This window comes from Chenopodium quinoa, unplaced genomic scaffold, assembly GCF_001683475.1.
Source record: "Chenopodium quinoa cultivar QQ74 unplaced genomic scaffold, ASM168347v1, whole genome shotgun sequence".
In the NCBI taxonomy this organism is placed as follows: domain Eukaryota; kingdom Viridiplantae; phylum Streptophyta; class Magnoliopsida; order Caryophyllales; family Amaranthaceae; genus Chenopodium; species Chenopodium quinoa.
In genome coordinates this window covers 300,451-322,586 of record NW_018743332.1, presented here as the reverse complement: position 1 = coordinate 322,586, position 22,136 = coordinate 300,451, and the positions used below count along the sequence as shown (strand labels likewise).

Genomic DNA, 22,136 nt, shown 5'->3' with positions numbered 1-22,136 from the left:
TTCCTCGCCATTTTCACAGATTAATTCGTCTTCATAGATGTTGGTAATGGAGCTTCAACAACAAGATAGAGATTCTAGAACAAATAATGTAAAATGAAAAAGGGTAACAGGTAAAAGGGGAAAAAGAGAAGGTAAAATTAAGGGAAAATAAAAATAAATAAATAAATAAAAAGGGAGGAAAAGGTACATGTATAATACAATTGCTTATACTTTCCTCCAATACAAGTATTTACCTTTATTTTAGAGTAAAGTGCTGCCTTGATACTGTAGCGTGGGACCTATTCTTTTTTTTCCCTTCAAAACGGCTCCCATATGCGTGCTATGCATTTTCTTATGCATAACAACGCTTCATTTGGACTTCCTCATAAATGGCTGCCATCAAGGCCCAATTTCCGAGACGGCCGAAAAAAACAGCACGGCCCACATTTTTAGGTCACTAAAACCTAGGACTAGGGCACACAATTCTAGATATAAATAGGGAGATTACCCCCAATCTTTGGGGCACGTTCAATCATTACATCATTTATTACTCTCGAAAATAGAGACACCTGATCTTGGAATTCGAGAAGATATTTAAAAATTAAAAAAAGTTTATATTTTGAAAATATATCGTGACAAATGTAACAAGACCCCTTATGACTACTCCCTCCGTTTTTAAATACTTGCTCCACTTTCCTTTTTCAGCCGTTTTTAAATACTTGCTCCATTTCTTTATTTGAAAAGTTTATACAATATTTAATTCATTTCTCTCACCTAGTGGACCTAACAAATATCATATTTTATTAATTTCATATTCTCTCTCCTCCAATTTCTCCACTATTTTTGCTTTTTACCATTTTTTATTTTTCCACCAACCCCATTACCTACATATTTTATTACTTTTTCTAATTTCTCCTAAAACTCCGCGCATAGAGAAATAGAGCAAGTATTTAAAAACGGAGGGAGTATATTTTTCATAAAGTTAAAATCACAAAACACGGTCAAATGGGAGTGTGTGTATAGAGCTAAAGTCAAAACGAGTCAATTAATAAAAAAAGAAGTAGTACATATTAAGAAAGCAAGAACTCATATCGTATAGTATATACATCATTATATTGTACAAAAGTTGTTATCACCCAAGTTGCACACTAGTTCTTAAAGCTCTATACATTGTATTATTTGTATATAAGTTGTTATATGTACAATATTGATAAGAGAGAAAAAAGAAATTGATGATCTTCCCCTGATTACAAAGGAACATTACAAATTGACATTAGAAAAAAAAAATGTTAGAAGAGAGAAAAAATGAATAAAATATCCTCAAACTATGTAAAGTAAGAGGAAGACAAAAGAATGAGCACGAGCACTTGATTCCTCCAGAATGACACTTTTGTAATAGACTCACTTGAGATTTTCATTAATTGTTAAGAATTTCTTAAAGTGCCTTCTTTCCTTGGTTCAGCTCCTGCGATCTCAAAGGGAGGAAAGACAAGACCTTCATCCTACAAATACAGAGCACGTAAGTTGCGAGTGGCAAAGATGAAATGATTCATATAACAGATTCTTCAGTACTGTGAAAAAGATAAAATAGATTTTTAACCATGACTTTAATTCATGCAAGCACTCCAATTCAACAAGTAGCTAACTATTTCAGCATTTTTACTCTTCAAGATCAAACAGTGCAACTGAACCACAGTAAGAAGTCTGACACTTTTTCTAGACATCAGATTTAGTATCTCAATCCACGTTAAAAGTTGGGAGAGTCAAGAGATGGGGAGAATCATAGAATGCATTGGGTAGAAGAAAGAAATGAAAAGTGAGAAAAGGTAGTAGTGACTAGTGAGTAGCCATCGGTGAAGTAAGGAGGGAGGAAAGAGGAGGAGGATGATGCTGAGGCGAAATGATACCCATGTTTCAGTTTTAATTACCCAACACGGTTACTTGAGGTGAAATAATAAGACAGCATAACATCATGAGGAGCAAGGCATATAAAGGATGAAGCTAAAACATGACCCAAGCCCAAGAATAAAAACATAAACGTGAATTGAAATTTCAAGAAAATTACACTTGGCTTAAACTACCCTGATATTAGCTAGACCTGAAGTGACCTAAAGTCGAAGTCACTTAGAGACAGTTGCAGCCTTAAACTGAATTACTGAAATGACTATAACCAAATACAACTCTAAAAATAGGTGGCAAACTCAAACCAAACTGAGCACCAACAAATTGTACAAAAAAATTTGCCTAAGATGAAGATTCAGAATTTTTATTAGGAAAATTTGTAAATTACCACCCGTTAATTTTTTTATTTTATTTTACCACCACTTAAATTAAAAAAATTACTCAGATTCCTACCTTTTTTAAAATTCCGGTGGGTTTTCCGTCTATGGGTCCACTTCCATTTCCATTTACCGCCGCATCACCGCAAAACCTCTCTTCTCCATTTCCTACTTCATTTTCTATATTTTTTTTTATTTTTTTATATTGAATATTACTTTTTTTTTTTTTGCTAGATACATATCAATACTAAATACTAAAATAATCACCAAGAATATTCTAGAAGTACACATGTCACGTTTACATTAAAAAAATTCCCGCCAAAAACTTTTTATTTTTTTATTATTATTTTCCTTTGAAAATAAAAAGATAATTAATAAAAACAAAAAGAATATACAACCTTATTTCCAAAAAAAAAAGAAAAAAAAAAGAATATACAGCCTAAATAATAGAACAATAACAACAAATTTAAATAAATTAAATTTTAAAAATATACACAATTTATAAACAAATACAAACTTATAATATTATTTAATATATAAATATAATTTTTTCCTATGAACATCCGAGCGTTGCTCGGGCAAATAACTAGTTATGTTATTATTTTCCTTACTACCTAAATTAATAATGCCCCACCCCTTTGTTTTTCATCATAAAGTTTTCTTGTATCCTCTTTTAGTTCTACAGTTTTTCAAGCTAAGTAGGAGGATACTAGTTATATTGAAAACAATTTTTGAAACAAATTATATCAATATAATAATGCAATCAATTACATACTATTAGAAACGAATCTAAAGGGACACTTGCACATTATAAGTATAACATATTTAAATATTTTTTCTCACATGTTTTTATCGTTTTAATATACTTCATGCGTTTTAATACCGGCCTACCGGGTGAATCAATTCATTATGTTTTATATAATTACATTGTTTTTATAATTATTCAACATCCGTACAATGCATGGGGTTTAACTTATTAAATGCTCTATTTACTTTTGTGTGATAGTAGAAATTTATTTATTTTTATTTATTTATAGAACTTCACAATACAGCACATTTACTGATGTTCATAATTTTGTTAGTAACACATGCTTTTTAATAAACATATTGGAACATATTTTTTCTAAAGCTGGTGTAAAAAAAAAAAAAAAAAAAAATTAAAAAAAAAATCTTTCTAATGCTTAAGAATTCCATTAAGCACTACAAATGTAACCCATGATAAGGTAAGGAATCCTATTGACACATTTTCACCTAAATAAAACTCTACAATTGATAATGGGGGGCTTAGTTCAAGTATATTCAGAACAACACAAAAAGAAAAAGGGGAAGGGGATTTAACTAGCCACGTAACAAAGTAGTATGACATTATTGATTTGGGTAGTAAGAAAATTATTAACTAATATATATTTTGAAAAACAAAAGTAATATTTATTTAAAAAAAAGGAAAATAAAATAATATAATAATGAATAAGGATGGAATATTCCTCAAAATACCTTCTCCGGTAGCCAACTTACCAATTTGCACATATATTACAAAAAGTAATACTGCTGATAGCAAATAACTGAAGTCATATTACCTTGATACCCACTCCCAACCACACAACACTAAATATTTGGAAAAAAAAAAACATTAAAATGGGAAATTATTACCTTTTCTTCATCAATAATGGAATTAGATGTCAAATTCAACCACAAACTCTAGATTTAGAGTTTTTATGGTCACATTTTGACTATTAAAGCCTCAAGCTTCAATGATGGTGACGAAGCAAAAAGAGAAAAAGGAGAGAAAAAGGGTGGCGGCAAGGGGCGGGTATGAAGCACTAAAGGGTGAGGGCAAGGAGGTAGCAACAACAAAGAGTGGCGGCACCACCAAAAGAATAAGGGAGAAGGTGGTGGTGCAATGATGATGGAAAAACGGAGGTGAATGACCAAATACCCCAAACAATATTAAAGGGTTTTGATTTCCTTTCCCTCTTTATCCTTTTCTTGATTTCATTCCCTTTACCCTATACAAACCAAACAGTGCCAAAGATTAGTTTATTCATATCTAGATCCATCACCAAGAATTGCCCCATAACATGAGCTTCAATAAGGGATAGTCTCAAGGGAGATATCTTGAGAAAGCTAAATGAATGAAACAACGATTAGCTCTAAGGAAGCAATGAAGCATACGACGCTCGTAATAGCTATGGCCTTGTATTTTCTTGAATTTCTTCCATATTTGAAAGTGAGAGGATGAAGGAAGAAGAGGGGGGTTAAATATCAGGAATTGTCATTTTAGGGGAGTACACCGGGCTAACTTGTTGAGTATCCTTTGGGTATGCATCTATCGTAAGTAGTTAATTGCTTGTTTAAATATGTTGTGTGATGAACTCTTCAGGTTTCTTACTTGTTACTATTTTACAACTTCCCCCCTTTATGCCATTATTTAGAAGGCTATAGTCCCCAGACAAGTGAAAGCATCTGTATGGACAGCGAATGTAGAGAGAGTACATACTTGAGAGTGGTGAACATCTATGCGTTCAGAGGCCAAACAAGGCTTTGTTTCATCATGTGTTATGTATTATCCAGTTTAGTTCAAAGTTTCAGAGGCAAAATGGGTGTTGTAATATCTGTTATTGTATGTGCTAATTGGCTGGAAAAGAAATGATAGGATTATCATGGTCAGGCGTCTTCTCCGGCTTTGTTTATGGGACAAGATGGTTTCCCTATCTACTCATTTCTCTCAAACTAATGTGGCTTTCTGCAATGTATATTATTATCCTAAACATAATTGATTTTTTTTTTCTTTTTGCTTGCTTTAGCGGGTGTTTTGTTCTTCTTATGAGGAGTATTAATGAGTCTAGCAGCTCTAGCCTACTAGTGAGAAACTCAACTGAGCTCAAATCCAAGGAACCTCAATCTTACCCCTGTAAAATTATAACTCCATACCCCCAAGAATCAAACCCTAATCACTCTCTCTCACTCTCTCTCTCTCTCTCTCTCTCTCACAATCAAGGATTAATTAAACACTTTGACATATGTATGAGGTTCTCAATCCATACCTCCTTGGTATAAGTCCCCAATCCATTCCATTCTAATTTTTTTGAGCCAAAAGCTCCCTAAGCAAACTATGATTGGGTCAAGAAGTTCGTAATGAGGGTTAAAATAATTAGTTTAAATAAAATATAGGAAACTAGTTATGTTTTATAAGTTACTTAACAAATTCAACAAATACCTATGAGAATCTTAATGTATCAGAACTTTAAGTGTTAATACCTAGCTGTTGTGCACATAACAAGCAAGGAAATATATGTATGGCCTTGATAAGCAAAATCACAAAAATTCCATTGTGATTGGATGAGTAAGCATTCTATTTTTTTTTTTTCCTTTTATGTGGATAACATTTAGACACTTAGGCATTCAGACCTAATCATTACAAAAAGTAATGATGAGACATTGTAGCATGAAAGGCAATTTCTTGGTTAAAGCTCATAACTCGACACATTCAAGCTTGGTAAAGAAGTCGAGTCGAGCCGAGCCTGAAAAGTCTGAGCTCCACAATTTCAAGCTTGGCTAAATCTCAAGTTTGGATTGACCAAAGCTGTGCTCAGCTTGTCATCATATTTTTCCGATTACAATGTAGCAAAAATACTTACGACTATCAAAGTAGAAAGTAGCATAGAGCTGATATGGTGACAAACTGAATACTAAGATAATTCATAAAAATCTTCTCATTGTTGAGATGTCAACCCACTAAAGTTGCACAATATCAAGAACAAGCCCATTGTAAACAAGGTATTCATACTCTCTTGTGGCTAGGCACATATTAAATTCTCAGTACCAACTACACATTTATGCCTTGTAGATTGTTAAAAGAATCAAAGCTTTTAATTGAGAAAAGAAATGGAATACTTACGAGACAGTATCAGCGCCACAAAATATAGGAACCCTTCCTAATCCTATGCCAAGCCACTGCTTCCTTGGTGAAGATACTAGATTATCAGCATCTGAACCTGTTGCTGTCAAAACAAACTTCAAGAAGAGATTGAGAGCATCAGATATAATTGGAGAAAACTTTAATTACTATGATATAAATGGTAACAACCAAGTCCACCGAAGGTCTGAAGGATATACCATGTTTTCCTAACCTAAAATTCCAATCAAAGAGAGAAAGAACAACAATATAACTACTTTCATCAATTTTAGAATTCCAGCAACTTAAGTGACTGAGAACGTTAAACCCTTGTGCAAATGCATGAACACCATTTAACACGGTATGAATGATTTTCTTCTCTTTCCAAATCTCATCTAATATTTACCAACCAAATATATCCTGACACTCACTTGTTCAAGAGAAGAGAAAACAATTCAAGACAATGCTTGCTAGGTAAAACAGATACATGTCATCATAGGATGGAAAACTGATCATATATGTCGCTTTGGGGATTATGCTATAATAAATTAATTTAAATATATAATATCAGTTAGTTTCTTAGGTAACAGTGTATCCAAAGCAGGTTTTTGACTTCTACAGAGATAAAACACTTTTACCAGCAGAATGCATTTCATTATAATTTCACAATTAGAGGAAAATTGCCATAACACAAGGTAACCATTAGAGTCCCTCTTATGCAATCATTATTCAATAATTGATCCCTAGGAGTTAAAGAATCCAGAGATCTTTGCATTGAATCCATCTATGCCACAAAGAGGGAAATCAAAATGGATTCACTGACCAATAACTAGGCAGCCATTAGTAAAACAACCTACAGAACAAAATGTCCATAATGCCCATAAGGATTTTCTAAAATCAAGAAGAGGAATCCATATATCGATATAAGAAAATGCAGAGCTAACATACCAGAGGAAAAAGAGTGGCCATGACAGCATAGCTCTCCAGAGGAGGGAAAAAGAAAATTGCCAGCACACATGGACTTCCTGAAATCATGCCCCAAATCTTAAGAAAAAGACAAACTAAGAATCTTGTTCTTATCTCATTGACTCAGACCCATGTATTTTCTTGAAATTTTAAGATTATAGATAGATTCTTAATCTATATATTTACCTCCTCAATCCACTCAATGATATTTAATAATTTAGCAAGTCCACATAATACATCATTTTGGAAAGCTTTTAAAAGGACTCAGCTTTTAAGTTCATTTCAAAGAACATAACCATATCATTTGAAAATGAAAAAGTAGAAAAATATAAAATAAAATAAAAAATTAAAACAAAAAAAATACCCTGAAACCGAAATGGATCTTGAGCTCATTGGTCCACATCAGAGGCAGATCCACAACAAACCAAGGGTGTGCACTACTCAATGCTTCAATAAAACTATTTAAGGCAACTTGATGCAAGATTATAAAGGTAGTATTTTGAATACTTTTGAATATGCAAGATTATAAAGGTAGTATTTTGAATATACAGTAGAGCTATATCATATTAATGTGGGTCTTTGAATACTTTTTTTTTTCCCAAAATGTTTCATATTATGACATAATCTTGATTTTTTTTCTCACTATAAATTGTCAAAAGTTATAAAGATAACACAATAGCACCAGCCTATAAATGGGACTACAAGAGGTCATAAATGAATAAATAAGCTTATCAAACCAGGCTTAAATCATTGTTACTTATCAAAGTACGGAGTATATAATTGTGCATATCTTATATCAAAATCCTGGATACACCATTGGTCCACATACTTGTATGTATAAGACCTATTAAGCTATTGAACTTTCAACGTGTCTAGAATAGAGTTACTTTGTCCTATTTCCTAATTAACTACATTTACATTGGTTTACTTGTATCAAAACCAAATCAACTTTAAAGTACATTTGTACTTCTTAAACCAACTTTAAAGTACATTTGTACTTCTTAAATCAACTTTAAAGTACATTTGTACTTCAAGATGTGCCTTCTATGCATATGGCCAAAATGACAGTGAAAGAAATAGTTAAATTTAAATTAATACATTTGATTTCCTTGTACTTAAATTACAAAGCATATTTGTCAATCGGGAATTATCATGAAAATATATAATTTCAAGCAAAAGGAAAACATAAAGTTCTTCATAGCTCAATAAAAGAACTTATATCACTTACTATCCAGAAACTCGAATTTACTAACAAGGGTTGAACCCAACATAATGGTGAATATTAAGATTTGACTTTAAATTGACTCAAAAGTTACAGAAATATGAATCAACAATCATGGGATTTATCAATCACTTAATAATTGTTTGTTCATGCATACCAAAACCAGCAAAAAATGCCCAATTGGACTCAAAGAAGTCCAGCCTTCGATCAAGTGTAACTCCTGAAAGATTCCATTTGTACCTGATAGAGCAGCATCATAGATATTCAAAATCAAACAGATGCAAATACAATAGAGTACATAGAATAAAAAACAAGAGGACGTACTCAAAACAGTAGTAAGCATACATCCAGGAGAGTAGCAAGAAATTGAGTGCTTTCCCAGCATATGGTATGAAACCAGTGGCAAAAACCTGCATATGTCACCATGACCAGTCAAGGTAGGATCAAACCAGCTTCTTTTAATTAAATTTTTAATTTTAATTTTTTTTTTTTTTAAAAAAAAAAACATTGAGAGGAAAAGGGTTAGAGCCGTGGAGGGTAGAGAAAAGCAGCTCATTTCTTCACCATAGTATGTGCAGAGGCCAACATTCACTGATAATGATGACTAGTTTACATGCCTGTGACAAAAAATACATACAAAAAACATCAGAAGTAGTCTCACCTCTAGGAAGAAGAAGCTCAGGAGAAGAATTGAGTAGACTTGCTCTCCTATTCCGATCATGATCCTAGAAGTAGATAGTGAGAAAACATTCAATCATACGGATTTTAATGTAAAATGATTCCGGCATTAAAAATACGGTTCCAACCAACAAATTGATAATAAGATTAATGTACAAAATCAATCACGCTAAAAATTGGGCAAATAGTAGCAATCAAGTCTGATGACAACTATCCCTAATGGAGATAGCACCAAAGTTACTCAGCATTATGTCTTGTATAAGTAGGACAGTCACTTAGAGAGGTTATATTTTATAAAAACAGATTAAGTGTATATTCAAAAGATAGTAGCAATCACATTTGAGATTTACCCTCCAAGACCAGCAGATTTATCTGAACCAGGAATTTGTGCAATTGATGCCTCTTTTTCACCTGCCATCGGTGCTGTTGAATGCTTATGTTTCCCCATAGCAATAAACCCATGCTTAGCTATATCATTGTACCTATACAAACAGAAGGTTAAACAACCTTAAAATTATGAATAAAACTTGAAGACTTGTGAAAAAAGACAAGAGAACTTTCTTTAACAGTTCCAATGTTTAAACCTTTTGCATTTACTACAGTCAATTCAAGAGCTTACGAAAATATAGGGGGATAAACAAAAAATATAGTGCCAGGATGAGAATTAATAAAAAAGGGTTGTTGCATATTCATCTTAGTGGAAAAACACGACAACTGTGATTGCCTTTATTTTCATTGAAAAGCAATGTGTTGTGGGAAAAGATTTATTTAATTCATAAATGCAAAAAGCTTCTAGTTTTTTTACTTATGCAACTTTTAGAAAATAGACTAGATTCATTTGTCTATGATACTACAATATACTTTAGGAAAAATTGTCAAAAATAAAACGACCTTTAGACAGTCTTTCAAAAATAAAACGACCTTTTGATTATTCTAAAATAAAACGACATTTGATATACATCTGCTCAAAATAGAACATGACCGAATGGAACCCTATTTAGTAGGTTATTGTGACACGTATCACAATACGATTGGTAATTTTTTTTTTGGCTTTTATTACATAAATTAATTTTAATTCTAATAATGAAAAAAAAAAAAAAAAAAATCCCACTGTCATGCCTTAGCCCCCTGCTTGCGAATTCCCACCCATACGCACCCCTGTCGCCGTCAGCAAACCGCAAACCCAACCAAACCTCACCCTAGCTTGTCCATGTTGGTGAATCGCATCCGAGCCCCCACCCTTTTCGCGTGGCCTGGGTTCAACGACTTGGGGGTTGCGGGTTATTTTCGGGTGTGTGGAGTGGGTAAGAGCGATTTGAGGTGGTTTTGGATGGTTTCAAGGGGATCGGGTGATCCAAGGGGTGGCCGCGGGTGGGTTTTAAGGTGTGCAAAGTGGGGTTTAATGGTGGTTTCAACTTTCAAGGGGGTGGTTGGGGTTGGTTTCGAGGTGTTCAGGGTGGTTACAAGGTGGGTTACGGTGCAATGGATGGTTGAGCGGTGGTAAGGGGGAACGGGAGGTGGCTACAAGATTGGAAGGTTCTCTAATGGAGGTCGGCGTCGGGCTATGGTGGGTTGTGTCTGTTGTGTGGGCAAGAGGCCAACAGTAAGGAGGAAGAGAGCAAAGATAATTTTTTTAAAAAATTCTTAAAAAAAAAAAAAAAAAAAAAAAAAAAGAAAGATGGTTTTTAAAAAATTGTTTTATTTAATTAAAAATCAAATTTTTTTAAAAAGAAATTGCAAAAATAATCCTAGCCAATTGTAGTACGACATGTGTTCGGGAATAACCTTTTAAACAGGTTACTAATTTTTTGTTCTATTTTGAGTAGATTTATGTCAAAGTTGTTTTATTTTGGAATAATATAACGGTCATTTTATTTTTGAAACACCGTCCAAAGGTCGTTTTATTTTTACAATTTTTCCTATACTTTAAGCGTAAGAATCCAGAAGATAAAAGCAAATACATTTAAAAGTTACCAGATATTGCTCAGTATAATGCTGGACACGTACAATGGATAGAACCACACCAGCTGCATTAAACAGGCAAACAAAATTTTCAAACTCAAAATTGTTTGAAACAGGTCTGCAAAATATTCATTCTCAAGAAAAAAGTACACTCAAGAAGGAACCACAAAAAATATAAGCAATGCGCCAATCAGTAATTTTCCACATACTATCAAGTTAAAACATATAGAAAACAACTCAAAGGAGGAACGTCACAGGGAAGAAAGACAAAATTACCTAAGACCAAGGCAACTGTGGTGAATTCATAATGAGGAGATAGCAAAGAAAGACTCCATGAGGACAGGGATATTTATGGCCAATAACCCTTTAGATTCCAAACAGCCAATAGAATAAACATGTAATCACATTGCAAATGATGATGACATATAAATCACACACAACAGAAGTCATAAATTATATGATCTTATATAGAGCATTTCAGATATCAATCAAGCATTTTTTTTTTAAATATAAATTTCAAATTTTAGTATTTATTCTCCAATCTGGTCTTTGAGAGTGTATTGTTAACTAAAACTTTGCAATTAGATTTGAAGGAAACTTGACTCTCTTTTTCTAACAATGGCAAACTTTTCAATGGATATATCATATGTTACATCTCATAAATAAAAGGGAAAAGGAAAGAAAAAAAACCAAGCATCTCAAGGAGAAAACATCAATTCATAACAACATCAATTCATGATCCTATGTTACAGAGACTTGATATGAGTCATCTATAAATTCAGGAACAGCCAAATTTATACCATGATGTCAGTTGAAAAGAAATGACAAGATTCACAGACTGAACAATAAGATGTCAATAAGTCTACAGTAACTGATTACTCAAGCAAATTATTTAGCCATGAAACTAGAAAAAATGTACAGGATAACACTACAAATTAATTGAAAACAAAACTCACATAGATGAGTTGAATCAGAAGTTTTCGCATTGTCGAATAAATAGTCAAAATCACTCCATATCTCCATACATCATCATACATAATATGAGGGCATTGAGATGGCAATATCCATTCCAACATAGGAACAAGAAATGCTTTCAATATATATACACTGCAACAACATATATGGAAGATATATCAATAATACTGGAACATGAGTGTAATATGACTAGCAACTATGAAGGTAATGATAACAGCATTATCTATAAGCAGACAAATAAGAAAAAGACAATTCAAAAGGACTGCAGTCAATAGTTACTGATAAAAAGGCTTTTAAAACAAGCATGGTAGATAAAAATCATAGGTCACTATTCTCATCAAAAAAAATTAATTTTCCACCACTGGTAGATACATAAACCACATACATGCATTTATATGTAGATGTGCAAGTATTGGTACATACATATCGCAAAGCCAAATATAATACAGGCCTCAACAACCACAATAATCCTAAAAATTTGGATCATGAAACCATTCCAAAAACCATCCTTTGTCATTTTACAACCACAGGAAGAAACTTTAATCGATTCAATTTCTTTCACAGTTGACGTGGTATTATTCTAGCCAAAACAGATCAACATGACATGAAAAGGGGTTAAAAACAGGCGAGCCAACCAACAGCACCCACCAACATCATTACCCACAAATTGTTCTCTCCCGGTAAGAACCAATTAAGGTGTCCCAAACAAGAGGACTTTTTACAAAATGTATTCATTAACTTTAACCTTGATTTGACACAACCCCAAATAACAAAAACTAATATACTCACAAGAACAATTATTGCGTCCATCTTCCTCGTGTAGCTAGATTCACTTGCGAGATAAAATCACATAAAAAAAAATGATGTGGAAAGAAAATTTTATGTTTATGAAATCTACAGCATACAACATATGTGCTTAACATAGAAATTGCTGTGAATTAGTTTCAAACAACCTGACTATATTATATGCACCCAGGAATTGAAAATACAAGCAAAAGATCAAAATAAAACCATAATTTAGGAAAAAAAAATGCTAACTTCAATCCTAAAGTGGACTGAAAATAAATAGAAAGCAAGGTTCTGCATTATATCTTGTGTGGATGAATATAAATACTTGTACTTAGGTAAACAATCAATATGCCAATCAATATATTGCCAAATAATTTCAAATTTTGACAAAATTAAACCAATTAATTAGGTACAAAACTAATATATTGCCAAAAAATTTCCAAATTTAACAAAATTATAAGCTTTTAATTACCTAACAATGTGATTAAAAATAAATATAAACAAAAGTGAAACAATAATCAAATTAAACTACAACTAAATAAAGATTATGATTTTTGCTACCTGCCCAGAAAAATAAATCCATTGAAGAGAAAACATTGACTAGTTCGAACCAAAAGGCTTTTAGACCTGCAAAGTGAAACAAATCAAATTAATTCAATCTAAAATAAATAAAATTCAGCAGGTTAATAATTAAATTAAAAACATAAATTTTCTTCAAAAATAATAAAAATAGGAATAAACCTGTAACAGAGAATAGCAACTCTATGAACGCAACAAGCCTCTTTGAAACCATGAAACCAAAGAAGAGATCCTTGCTTTAGCTTTGCTAATGTAATTTCTCCAATTGGTGGACTAGCCATTACTAATTTACTATGAAGCGTGAGAAGAGAGAGAAAGAGAAATAGAGTAGAAGTACTTCGTAATACACTAATACATAAGGCGTTGAGTTTAAAAAGAATTAAATTGATTTAGTTTAGTTCCAAATATTCTTTTATAGTTTGGGATAAAGAGATTAAAAGAGGGTAAACGAGGAACATAACTCGTTGTTTCAAAAAAAAAAAAAAAGGAACATAACTCGTTAATCAAATGTTTTACACCTAATTGTTACCCGAAGTAGATGTTTTGGGTCTTTTCAAAAAAAAAAAAAAAAAAAAAAAAAAAGATGTATTTGGTTTTAGTCTTTTATCCAAAAAAAAAAAAAAAAAAAAAAAAAAAAAAAAGCATCTATTTACAACTTTGTCATTTAAAAAAAATACTAGGTTAAGTCCCGTGTCATGCATGGTCATAATTAAATTTATAACAAATAAATAATAATGTTAATTCGACGATAATTTATCCAAAAAAAATTATTTATAACAAAATAATTTAATAGTTTATACCAATACTAAATAACGTAAAGGTTATTGAATTGAATTATATAAATGGAAAATTTGTCAGAAACAACCTTTTAAATTGTCCACTTTATTTAAAAACAACCTTTTAATTTATTTTTTTTTTGCAATTTCAGACCAATTATAAAGTTTTTTTTATTAAAGACAACCAAATGCTACTTTCCGACATTGACACTATTTTTCCTGATGTTGACCACTAGTGTGCAACACACGTGAACTCGTGTATTGCTTAATACACCAATTTTCCCTCCAATTCACTCGTACTAAAAGAGGGATGAAAGAGAAGTAGGAGTTTTAATAGGAGTTAATTGGAGGGAAAAGGGGTGTATTAAGCAATATAGGAGGTCACGTGACTCGCACACTCGTGGTCAACATCGGGAAAAATAGAGTCAACGCCGGAAAATAACATTTGGCTGTCTTTGATAGAAAAATTTTATAATGTGGTCTGAAATTGCAAAAAAAATAAAATAAAAGGTTGTTTTAAATAAAGTGGGCACTTTAAAAGGTTGTTTCTGACAAATTTTCCTATATAACTAAATAAATAAACATAGTTATAGAAACTTAGAAGCTAAGGTTTTATATAAGAAAATTAAAATATTAGCTTAGGTTAGTACCCATATACGTACTCATACACATTTGTCACTTTGATCGACATAATATGAAATTTTAGTTGAGTTTATTTTACTTTAGGATAATTTGTATTCAATAATCAACTTTTTGAATATATCTTTAGTAATAATCACATAAATGTTTATAATAATTAAATAATTTTTCAATATATGTTTGTGTACAAAGTATATTATAACAAACTTATTTTGTTCTTTTAAATGTTACGTATAATTTTAAGATTAATACAAAGTATGCTACCAAAATTGTTTTTCTTTTTTTAATTAAAGTAAATTTTATTATCAAATGATAAAAGTTAGAGAAAAAAAAATTGATATCGATAATATTATAATAATTTTGGAAAAGAATATATTCCAATACATTATTTTCAATCAATGTTAGTATCTATCTATAAATATACTAAAACAACCACTGATATCATCACTTTTTAATATTGTACACATGTCAAGCTGTTGTTAAAAATTTTCCCGCCTAAATCAATTGTTGACACTATATTCTTATTTAATTTTTTTTACCTTAAATTATTACAATTATTATTTTAAAGACAATTATTATATTTTACTCCATATGTATATTATGAATTTATGAATGACTATCTGGCTTCAACAATTAATTACTCTCGATTAAAGAGTACTTCGTAATGCATAATTTGCTTCAATTTTTACTCTTCTTCAAAATTAATAAAATCTAAATATCATTGCAAATGACAATTAATGATTATGTTTTTATAATTTATCTCATATGCGAGACATATATAAAATATATATTTATTTCAATGAATTTTTTTTATGTCGTGCATTGCACGGGGCTTATCTAGTTTTTGTAACTAAGAGTTTCCTAGTAAATAGAATATATGTAAAAAAAATTAATTAAATATAATTGGATTGAAAATGCTGTCAAAAACTAAAAAGGAAAAGGAAAAAAACGCGGGAAAATTTTTAACCAGGAAATGACAAGTGTCATTGATAAAATGTACAAGAAATGCTTTCAATTCGGGGATGATATTTTCGCCTTTATTATAGGTTTATTGATTGTTTATTTTATCAATAAGATAATCATGGAATTTCTCAAGGTAAACTAGGCTTTGGATGAGAAGGTTTTCAACTGAAAGAGGTTTTTAGTCGTTAGACCCAATTGTTAAATATTTTCTAAGGTCTTTCAAAAAAAAAATCTAAAGTGTATCTACGAGAGTGTCCAGCAGGTTGTTCATATTGAGTAAAGGTGATCAACATTGGCCTAACCCACTAGCCCGACTGACCCAACCTGAAAATATGGCAGGTTTGGGAAAGCCAAAAAATGCTTTGTTTTTGTTAAAGTCATGAACCCGACCCGAAAAAAGCCTAAAAGCCTCTTTGATGGGAGAGCATCGACACTACTTTTGGGTCGTATTCGAATAATGTTGATTTGATTAAGACAGAAAAATATTTGGACTTGATTTGAATTATTTGAATGATTTTCCTCATATGTGGAATGCAACTTTTAGAAATTTTTGGTCTCTACCTACTTGAGTCCAACTTGGACTCAACCAAGGATTAAAAAAATATTAAAAAGCTTTACTACAAACAAAATAACTGAAAAAATAGTACAACAGTAAGGGACCCTCTTCCTTTTTCCTTTGTACCAGAGATGTCATCCCCAAATTTTCACAGCAACATGGCAGGTGAAAAATCCCCCAAAATTTTCCCCAAATTTTTCCCTCTAAAAATTTTGGGGAAAAAATTAATGGAGTTCCCCCCTTTCATTTTGAAGACGCCGCTAAGCAAGAAAAATGAACAAACCAGTATTGAAGAGTTGCGAGGAGCGGTATTTGTAAAAGATCAAATCCCGATTTTGTGAGAAACCATAGTTTTGCGACTAATTAATTCCCGCAATTTGAGTAAGCTAAACAAATTAATCAATAAATGGTTGTGCGGTTGGCAAAATGGATTATGAGAATTTGGCGAACAAAGAAATTGAGATGACTGAGGTAAGTAATGCTTTCGATTTCTTTAACTTTGAACCATATTGTTGTTGTTAAGGAATTGATTTAGTAAATGTTGGTAGTGGTTGATTTTGCGATGGTTGATTCTGGCAAATCGAACTGAATTTTTTATTTTGAAAAGTTGAGTAAATAGTGAATTATATGAACTTTGGAAAGTTGTGGTGTTCAGTTCTTAATTGGGGAAAACATAAACTGATTAAAGATTATCTATTAGTGTTAAATGATTTGTAGTAATTCATCTTGTAGTTATGTGAATTATGCTTTTGATTTCTTTAACTTTAAACCATATTGTTGTTGATGAGGAATTGATTTAGTAAATGTTGGTAGTGGTTGATTTTGCGATGGTTGATTCATCTTGTAGTTGTGTTGTGTTGATAAAATTATTATATGGATTCATCAATTAGAATCTGTACTCACAACCTTTTATTAGTCAATCCTTGATGACAGTTAATTGTATCTTGTCTATTGGTGATTGCCTAAAAGTCTAAAATTAGCAGACATAAGTCAACAGGATTGTGATCAACAATAAGAAGCAACAGTAGCATATTCCACGGTTATGTGAATTATGGACCTTGTTTTGATAAATTTCTTGTTGGTTTAGGTAGGAGTATAATGTGAACCAGGTTATGGAGGGGAGCACATATGTAAACTACAGTTCAGATAATTCTTCAGACAGTGACAGTGATGATAGTGTACAATTTGATTTGAATGATGACTTGAATATTGATGTTGATGTTGGGGAGGGTTTTGACTTGAATAAGGACCCTACTTAATGTAGCATTCCTAGTTAAATAAGGACCTTGCTGAACGTAGCATTCTCGGGGAGGGTTTTAAGTGAACGACGACTGTAGTTTGGGTTTACATAGTGCAGACGTGTACAGTTCGGGATCAGGAAGATGTTTAGGGGCAACTGCATTACCTCATCTAGAAGTAGGAATGGAGTTTATTACTTGGAATGACATGAATAATTATTATTGTAGATATGGGTAACAAGAGGGATTTGAGTGATGAGTGTCATTTATGGCACTCATTTGGTTCTCTTAAGGGTGGATTTCATGCTATTCTATAACTCTTTTCCTTAGCTTTTCCTTAAATTTACTCTTTATTTCTTTAGTTTGCATTTTCTTAGTTGAATTTCTATTTTTATGCATTTCTTGGTTTATTTTGTTATTTTTTCTTTTATTTGCTTGTTTTCTTTCATCTTTCAGGTTAGGGTCATTATCCAAAGATTCCCGAGGCCCCTTCCCAAGTTTGGCATTGATTAGGATGCCTAATGTTCTCCATTTGAAGCTCAAGCATGGAGAAGTGCAAGTTCCTAAAGACTCTAGGTCGTGCTTTCAAGCCGTGAGGGCACGAATTCTCGTGTTGAACCCACAATCTTGGAGTTTGGAAACTGCAAGGTCCTGTGTTTATTAAGAGCATTGAGTGAAACGCACGAGTAGCATCGACATGATGGTGAAGAGGGTTGCCCTATTCCCAGGCGCGGGCACGCGCGACTATGGCGTGGCCGCCCGGCCTGGTGGCGCGGGCGCGCCTGTCTGGGTCTTTGTTCTGTACCAAGATTTACGCGGCCGCGCTCCCCTTTATAGTTGGCTGTGCCAGTACGGGTTTACTATATATAGATTTTCATTCTATTTTTAGAGAGAGAGTTCATTTTTAGAATTATAATAGGAATTTTAGATCATTTTGTAGAGAGAGAAACTCTAGATTGTAGAGTGAGAAGTTCTTGATTGATGATTAAAGATTGATGATTCTAGCATTTTCTCCATTGAATTGAAGCAAGTTTGTAAGGATTTCTTTTACTTTAAAGCAATTTTTAGCATATGATTTCAATAGTTTTGTTGATTGTTCAAGTTTGAATTGAATTTGTGATTGAATTAGTTTTATTGATATGATGATGATGAAATTGTTGTTTATCTTAGTTTTGATCTTGATTTCCATGGATTGTGAGTAGTTCTCTTGCTAGGGGAATGGTGAAGCATATATGAGTAATGGATTGATGCTAATTAGGGGAAATTGATGGAATTTATGTAGTGATTAAATTGGTTGATTAATTAAATGCATGTGTGTGATTAATTGAAGAGTAACTAACTTTGATTGTTGCACTAGAATGCATTGTAATTTCACATTGATACGGAAAATTGATTTGTGGCTTGATTTTGTCGATTGAGTAGGTTTGCAAGATTCCTAGCTAGAGTCTCTCTTGGTTGACTCTAGTTTGACCTCTAGGAGATAAGCCTACCATACTCTCTTGATTGCTTAATTGATTTTCCCTCGCAACACTCGACTTAGTCATCTCCAATCCCAATTAGTTATATCCATTGCGAGTATATGTGGATCCTAACCCTAGTGTTTGATAAATTTGATTTCATTTCGATTGTTTGATTGTTTAAAATAGACACACCTTACTTCATTACTTCGAGATAGCTTAGCTTTAGCATTAACATTCATCTCCCATTCCTAGTGGTTCGACCCTCAACTTACTCCTATGCTAGGTATAAGGGTGTGTTGAGAGATTACAAAATTTATTTGACCGAGGGAAGATTAGTTTTCAACGACCTAGTCTCCACCCGCGATCATTGGGGTTGTGTGTATAGGTGGGTGAAAGATTGATGGTACGAAGAAAATGACATATAGCACTTATGTTTGGAAGTGTGAGTGTTACGGAATTTCAACATACAGGAGAAGGGTTAATGGAAAGAGGATTATGGTTTTTGATGAGCTATCTAAGAAGAAGAAGAGTAAAAAATGTGATTGTCTAGTTATGATGTATAGGCAAGGAAACAATGATGGTGTGTGGAAGATCAAGAAAGTTGTTAATGAGCACAATCACAAAGTGAGTCCTGAGCTATCAAGGCACATTGCAATGTGTTGGGGGGAAAAATTACCTTAGCATGTGGACAAATCCCGCGGTGACACTTGGCCCAATCAGAAGGCGATACATGTCATTATAGGAAGAAGCCACGTATGTAACCCTATTTAAGAACACCCGAATAAGAGAGAAAAATGGCCTCCTTACTTCAAGAGGCCCAAATCCCGAGAAAGCCGCAAAACGGTACTTCCTCAAGGACACGTGTCCCTACCTGATTGCGCCGTCAATCAGAAAACGTCTTTCTAGGGTACAAACCCTAAAAAGCTAAGATCCCCACCCCTATAATTACCCTTATAATTTATAATGGGAGGGGTGGATCAAGACAACATTTAATAGAGCACAAAACAACTCCGGAATATTCCGTTACTAATTTAACCGTCGGAGGCGTATATTCCGTCACCGGAATATTCGTGTTATGCGGGTGTCTCAAACTACTTGTCAGAAGAACGCGACCAGAGTCTGAGGGAATCACAAAATCACCCGAAACATTTGGCGTCGTCTGTGGGGACTCTCATCCATTATGGCAATAGATGGTCCGACACCAAACACAAGTCCTACTCCTGGTGAGGACGGATATGTAGAGGATATAACTGCAACAATCAATTCTAGTGGCCCACTGATCGCCTCATTCCATGAGGCTAAGGATCCTCCAGTTACTGCTGGTTAACTTAAGCTTTCCTTGAGCAAGCTCCGAATGGAGCTTTAGGTTAAGATGCCTTATTCCTCTAGGCAGCAGCCTAGGAGGGGAGGAAAGGGCACTCACAAGAAGACTTAGAGCAAGGCAACAAACGCCGAAGATGCTGGAAATACCCCTTTCAGACGACCTGGAAGATCTCCTAGGGTACCACGAACGAATCTGTCGAGGTTCCTAGAGAAAACACATGCTGGGGGCAGACCAGACAGGCTCGTAGGGAAGAGCTTGAGTCTTCTTGACGCTGGAAGGATGCAAGGGAATACATTCGGCATAAACAACGGGAACGAGCACCCTACTCGGACACTACCTTTATTCCCATAATGCCGGATGAATTCTCAGACCCCCTCTTAGTAAATATACCAGCTCGGCCAGGACTAGTAGATGCCAAGCTCATCATAATCAAACTCACATTCCAATTGCTCAGCCGATTCAATATCAGACCCCCAAAATCTTAATGCATTTTTGCCGCCTAACCCTCCTTCCTTCGGATAGTACGGGAAATATGGCCAGCCGTTAGACCAAGTAGCTTACTTGGACGGACCGTCCGCACAGCTTCAACTAATTGATTGAAAAATGCGTTTGTTAAATCTCGATGATAAGCCGCCTCCGTTTTCTCAAGAAATTCTCAACTCCACTCAACTAGCAAAGGTTAAGAGTGTACTTGTGGGCGCCTATGATGGTATAGGAAACCTAGAAGAGCACGTCACTTCATATCGAAATCTGATGTATTTGCAAAGTGTGGACGATGCCACATGGTGCAGGTGCTTCCCAGCCACCCTTAAGGGATTGGCGCAGGACTGGTTCGACAGTCTGTCGGCCGGATGCATCATTGTTTTACCACTCTCAATCTATTGTTTGTTGGAAACTTCTCATACAACATTCCCCCAAGGAAGACCAGCTTGAACAAAAACTAGCAACAATCGTTCAAGGAAAGAATGAAGGATTGCGTTCATACGTCCAGAGGTTTAATAAAGAAATAGCCCAAATTCATAACTTACCGGATGAAATGGCCTATTCAGAATTTCTCCGGGGGTTAAGGCATAATGGTTTCAAGTTTGATTTAGCCAGGAAAAATATTCGGACATACGCAGGCGTACTGTGGGAGGCTGAAGCCTACATTGAGGCATCTAACTTTTTTTCGCTTACCAAAGCAGAACAACCGACCAAGGAGGCTAAGAAGAAGCAACCTTCTTAGCAAGACTCGGCTGGAAAGAAAAAAGAAGGAAACAAGCGGAAGGAAGTTTGGGTAGCTGACACACAGCAACCAAAATCAAAGAAGGTTAAGACGTACAAACCACAGTTGAGTTCAACAAGGATTGTTACTCAATCCCGATGGAAATCAAAGATACATTTGAGTTCGAGAAGCCCCAACCACTAAGAGGTTTGGCCCAGTATCGCAACAAGAACAAATATTGCCATTACCAAAAGGTCGTGGGACATGAAACCAATGAATGCATTAACTTGAAGAGATTGCTGGATAAACTGACCGAAAAGGGCATGTTGAATTCGTACATCTTGAAATCAAAATTCACATACACTCGGACAGATAACAAATCCGAGAAGAAAAAGCAAGCTAACAAGGAAGATGATGGAAACAGAATTGACTATGGTTTTGTGGCCGTTATATCAGGAGGCTTTGTCGCAGGTGGCCCTACCATGAAGGGAATCAAGCAGGATGCTTGGAATTTGGGGAGTGTGATGCATGCTGAGGGGGTGAAGGACGAGCCTTTCCCAGAAGTGACGGTCTGCGAGGCATATCGAGGCGAGATAAGAGCCCCTCACAATGACCCCATGGTATTCATTATGAAGGTGGCTAATATAAAGGT

The 22,136-nt window shown here is 33.8% G+C and overlaps 1 protein-coding gene and 1 long non-coding RNA gene across 4 annotated transcripts; one reads left to right on the top strand and one right to left on the bottom strand.

Annotated features, from left to right (window-relative positions):
• Window positions 1–1,047: 1,047 nt before the first annotated feature.
• On the bottom strand, window positions 1,048–13,709 carry LOC110737961 (protein EI24 homolog). Of its 3 annotated transcripts, none has more exons than XM_021918305.1 (11): window positions 13,487–13,709; window positions 13,307–13,372; window positions 11,938–12,088; window positions 10,994–11,046; window positions 9,370–9,501; window positions 9,003–9,066; window positions 8,687–8,751; window positions 8,499–8,581; window positions 7,102–7,178; window positions 6,157–6,272; window positions 1,048–1,481 (listed from the first exon to the last, which is right to left on the bottom strand). In XM_021918305.1, exons 1-11 carry the CDS (start codon window positions 13,603–13,605, stop codon window positions 1,415–1,417), a joined length of 993 nt encoding a protein of 330 aa, XP_021773997.1. In that variant the 5' UTR covers window positions 13,606–13,709; the 3' UTR covers window positions 1,048–1,414. The 3 variants fall into 3 exon arrangements, with proteins under 3 accessions (XP_021773997.1, XP_021773996.1, XP_021773998.1); XM_021918304.1 differs by having other exon boundaries at window positions 8,666–8,751; window positions 13,487–13,708; XM_021918306.1 differs by lacking the exon at window positions 1,048–1,481 and having other exon boundaries at window positions 6,153–6,272; window positions 8,666–8,751.
• A 2,576-nt stretch (window positions 13,710–16,285) lies between these two features.
• On the top strand, window positions 16,286–18,577 carry LOC110737960. Its single transcript, XR_002514521.1, has 2 exons — window positions 16,286–16,729; window positions 17,953–18,577. It is a non-coding gene; the product is annotated as an uncharacterized LOC110737960 (long non-coding RNA).
• Window positions 18,578–22,136: the final 3,559 nt, after the last annotated feature.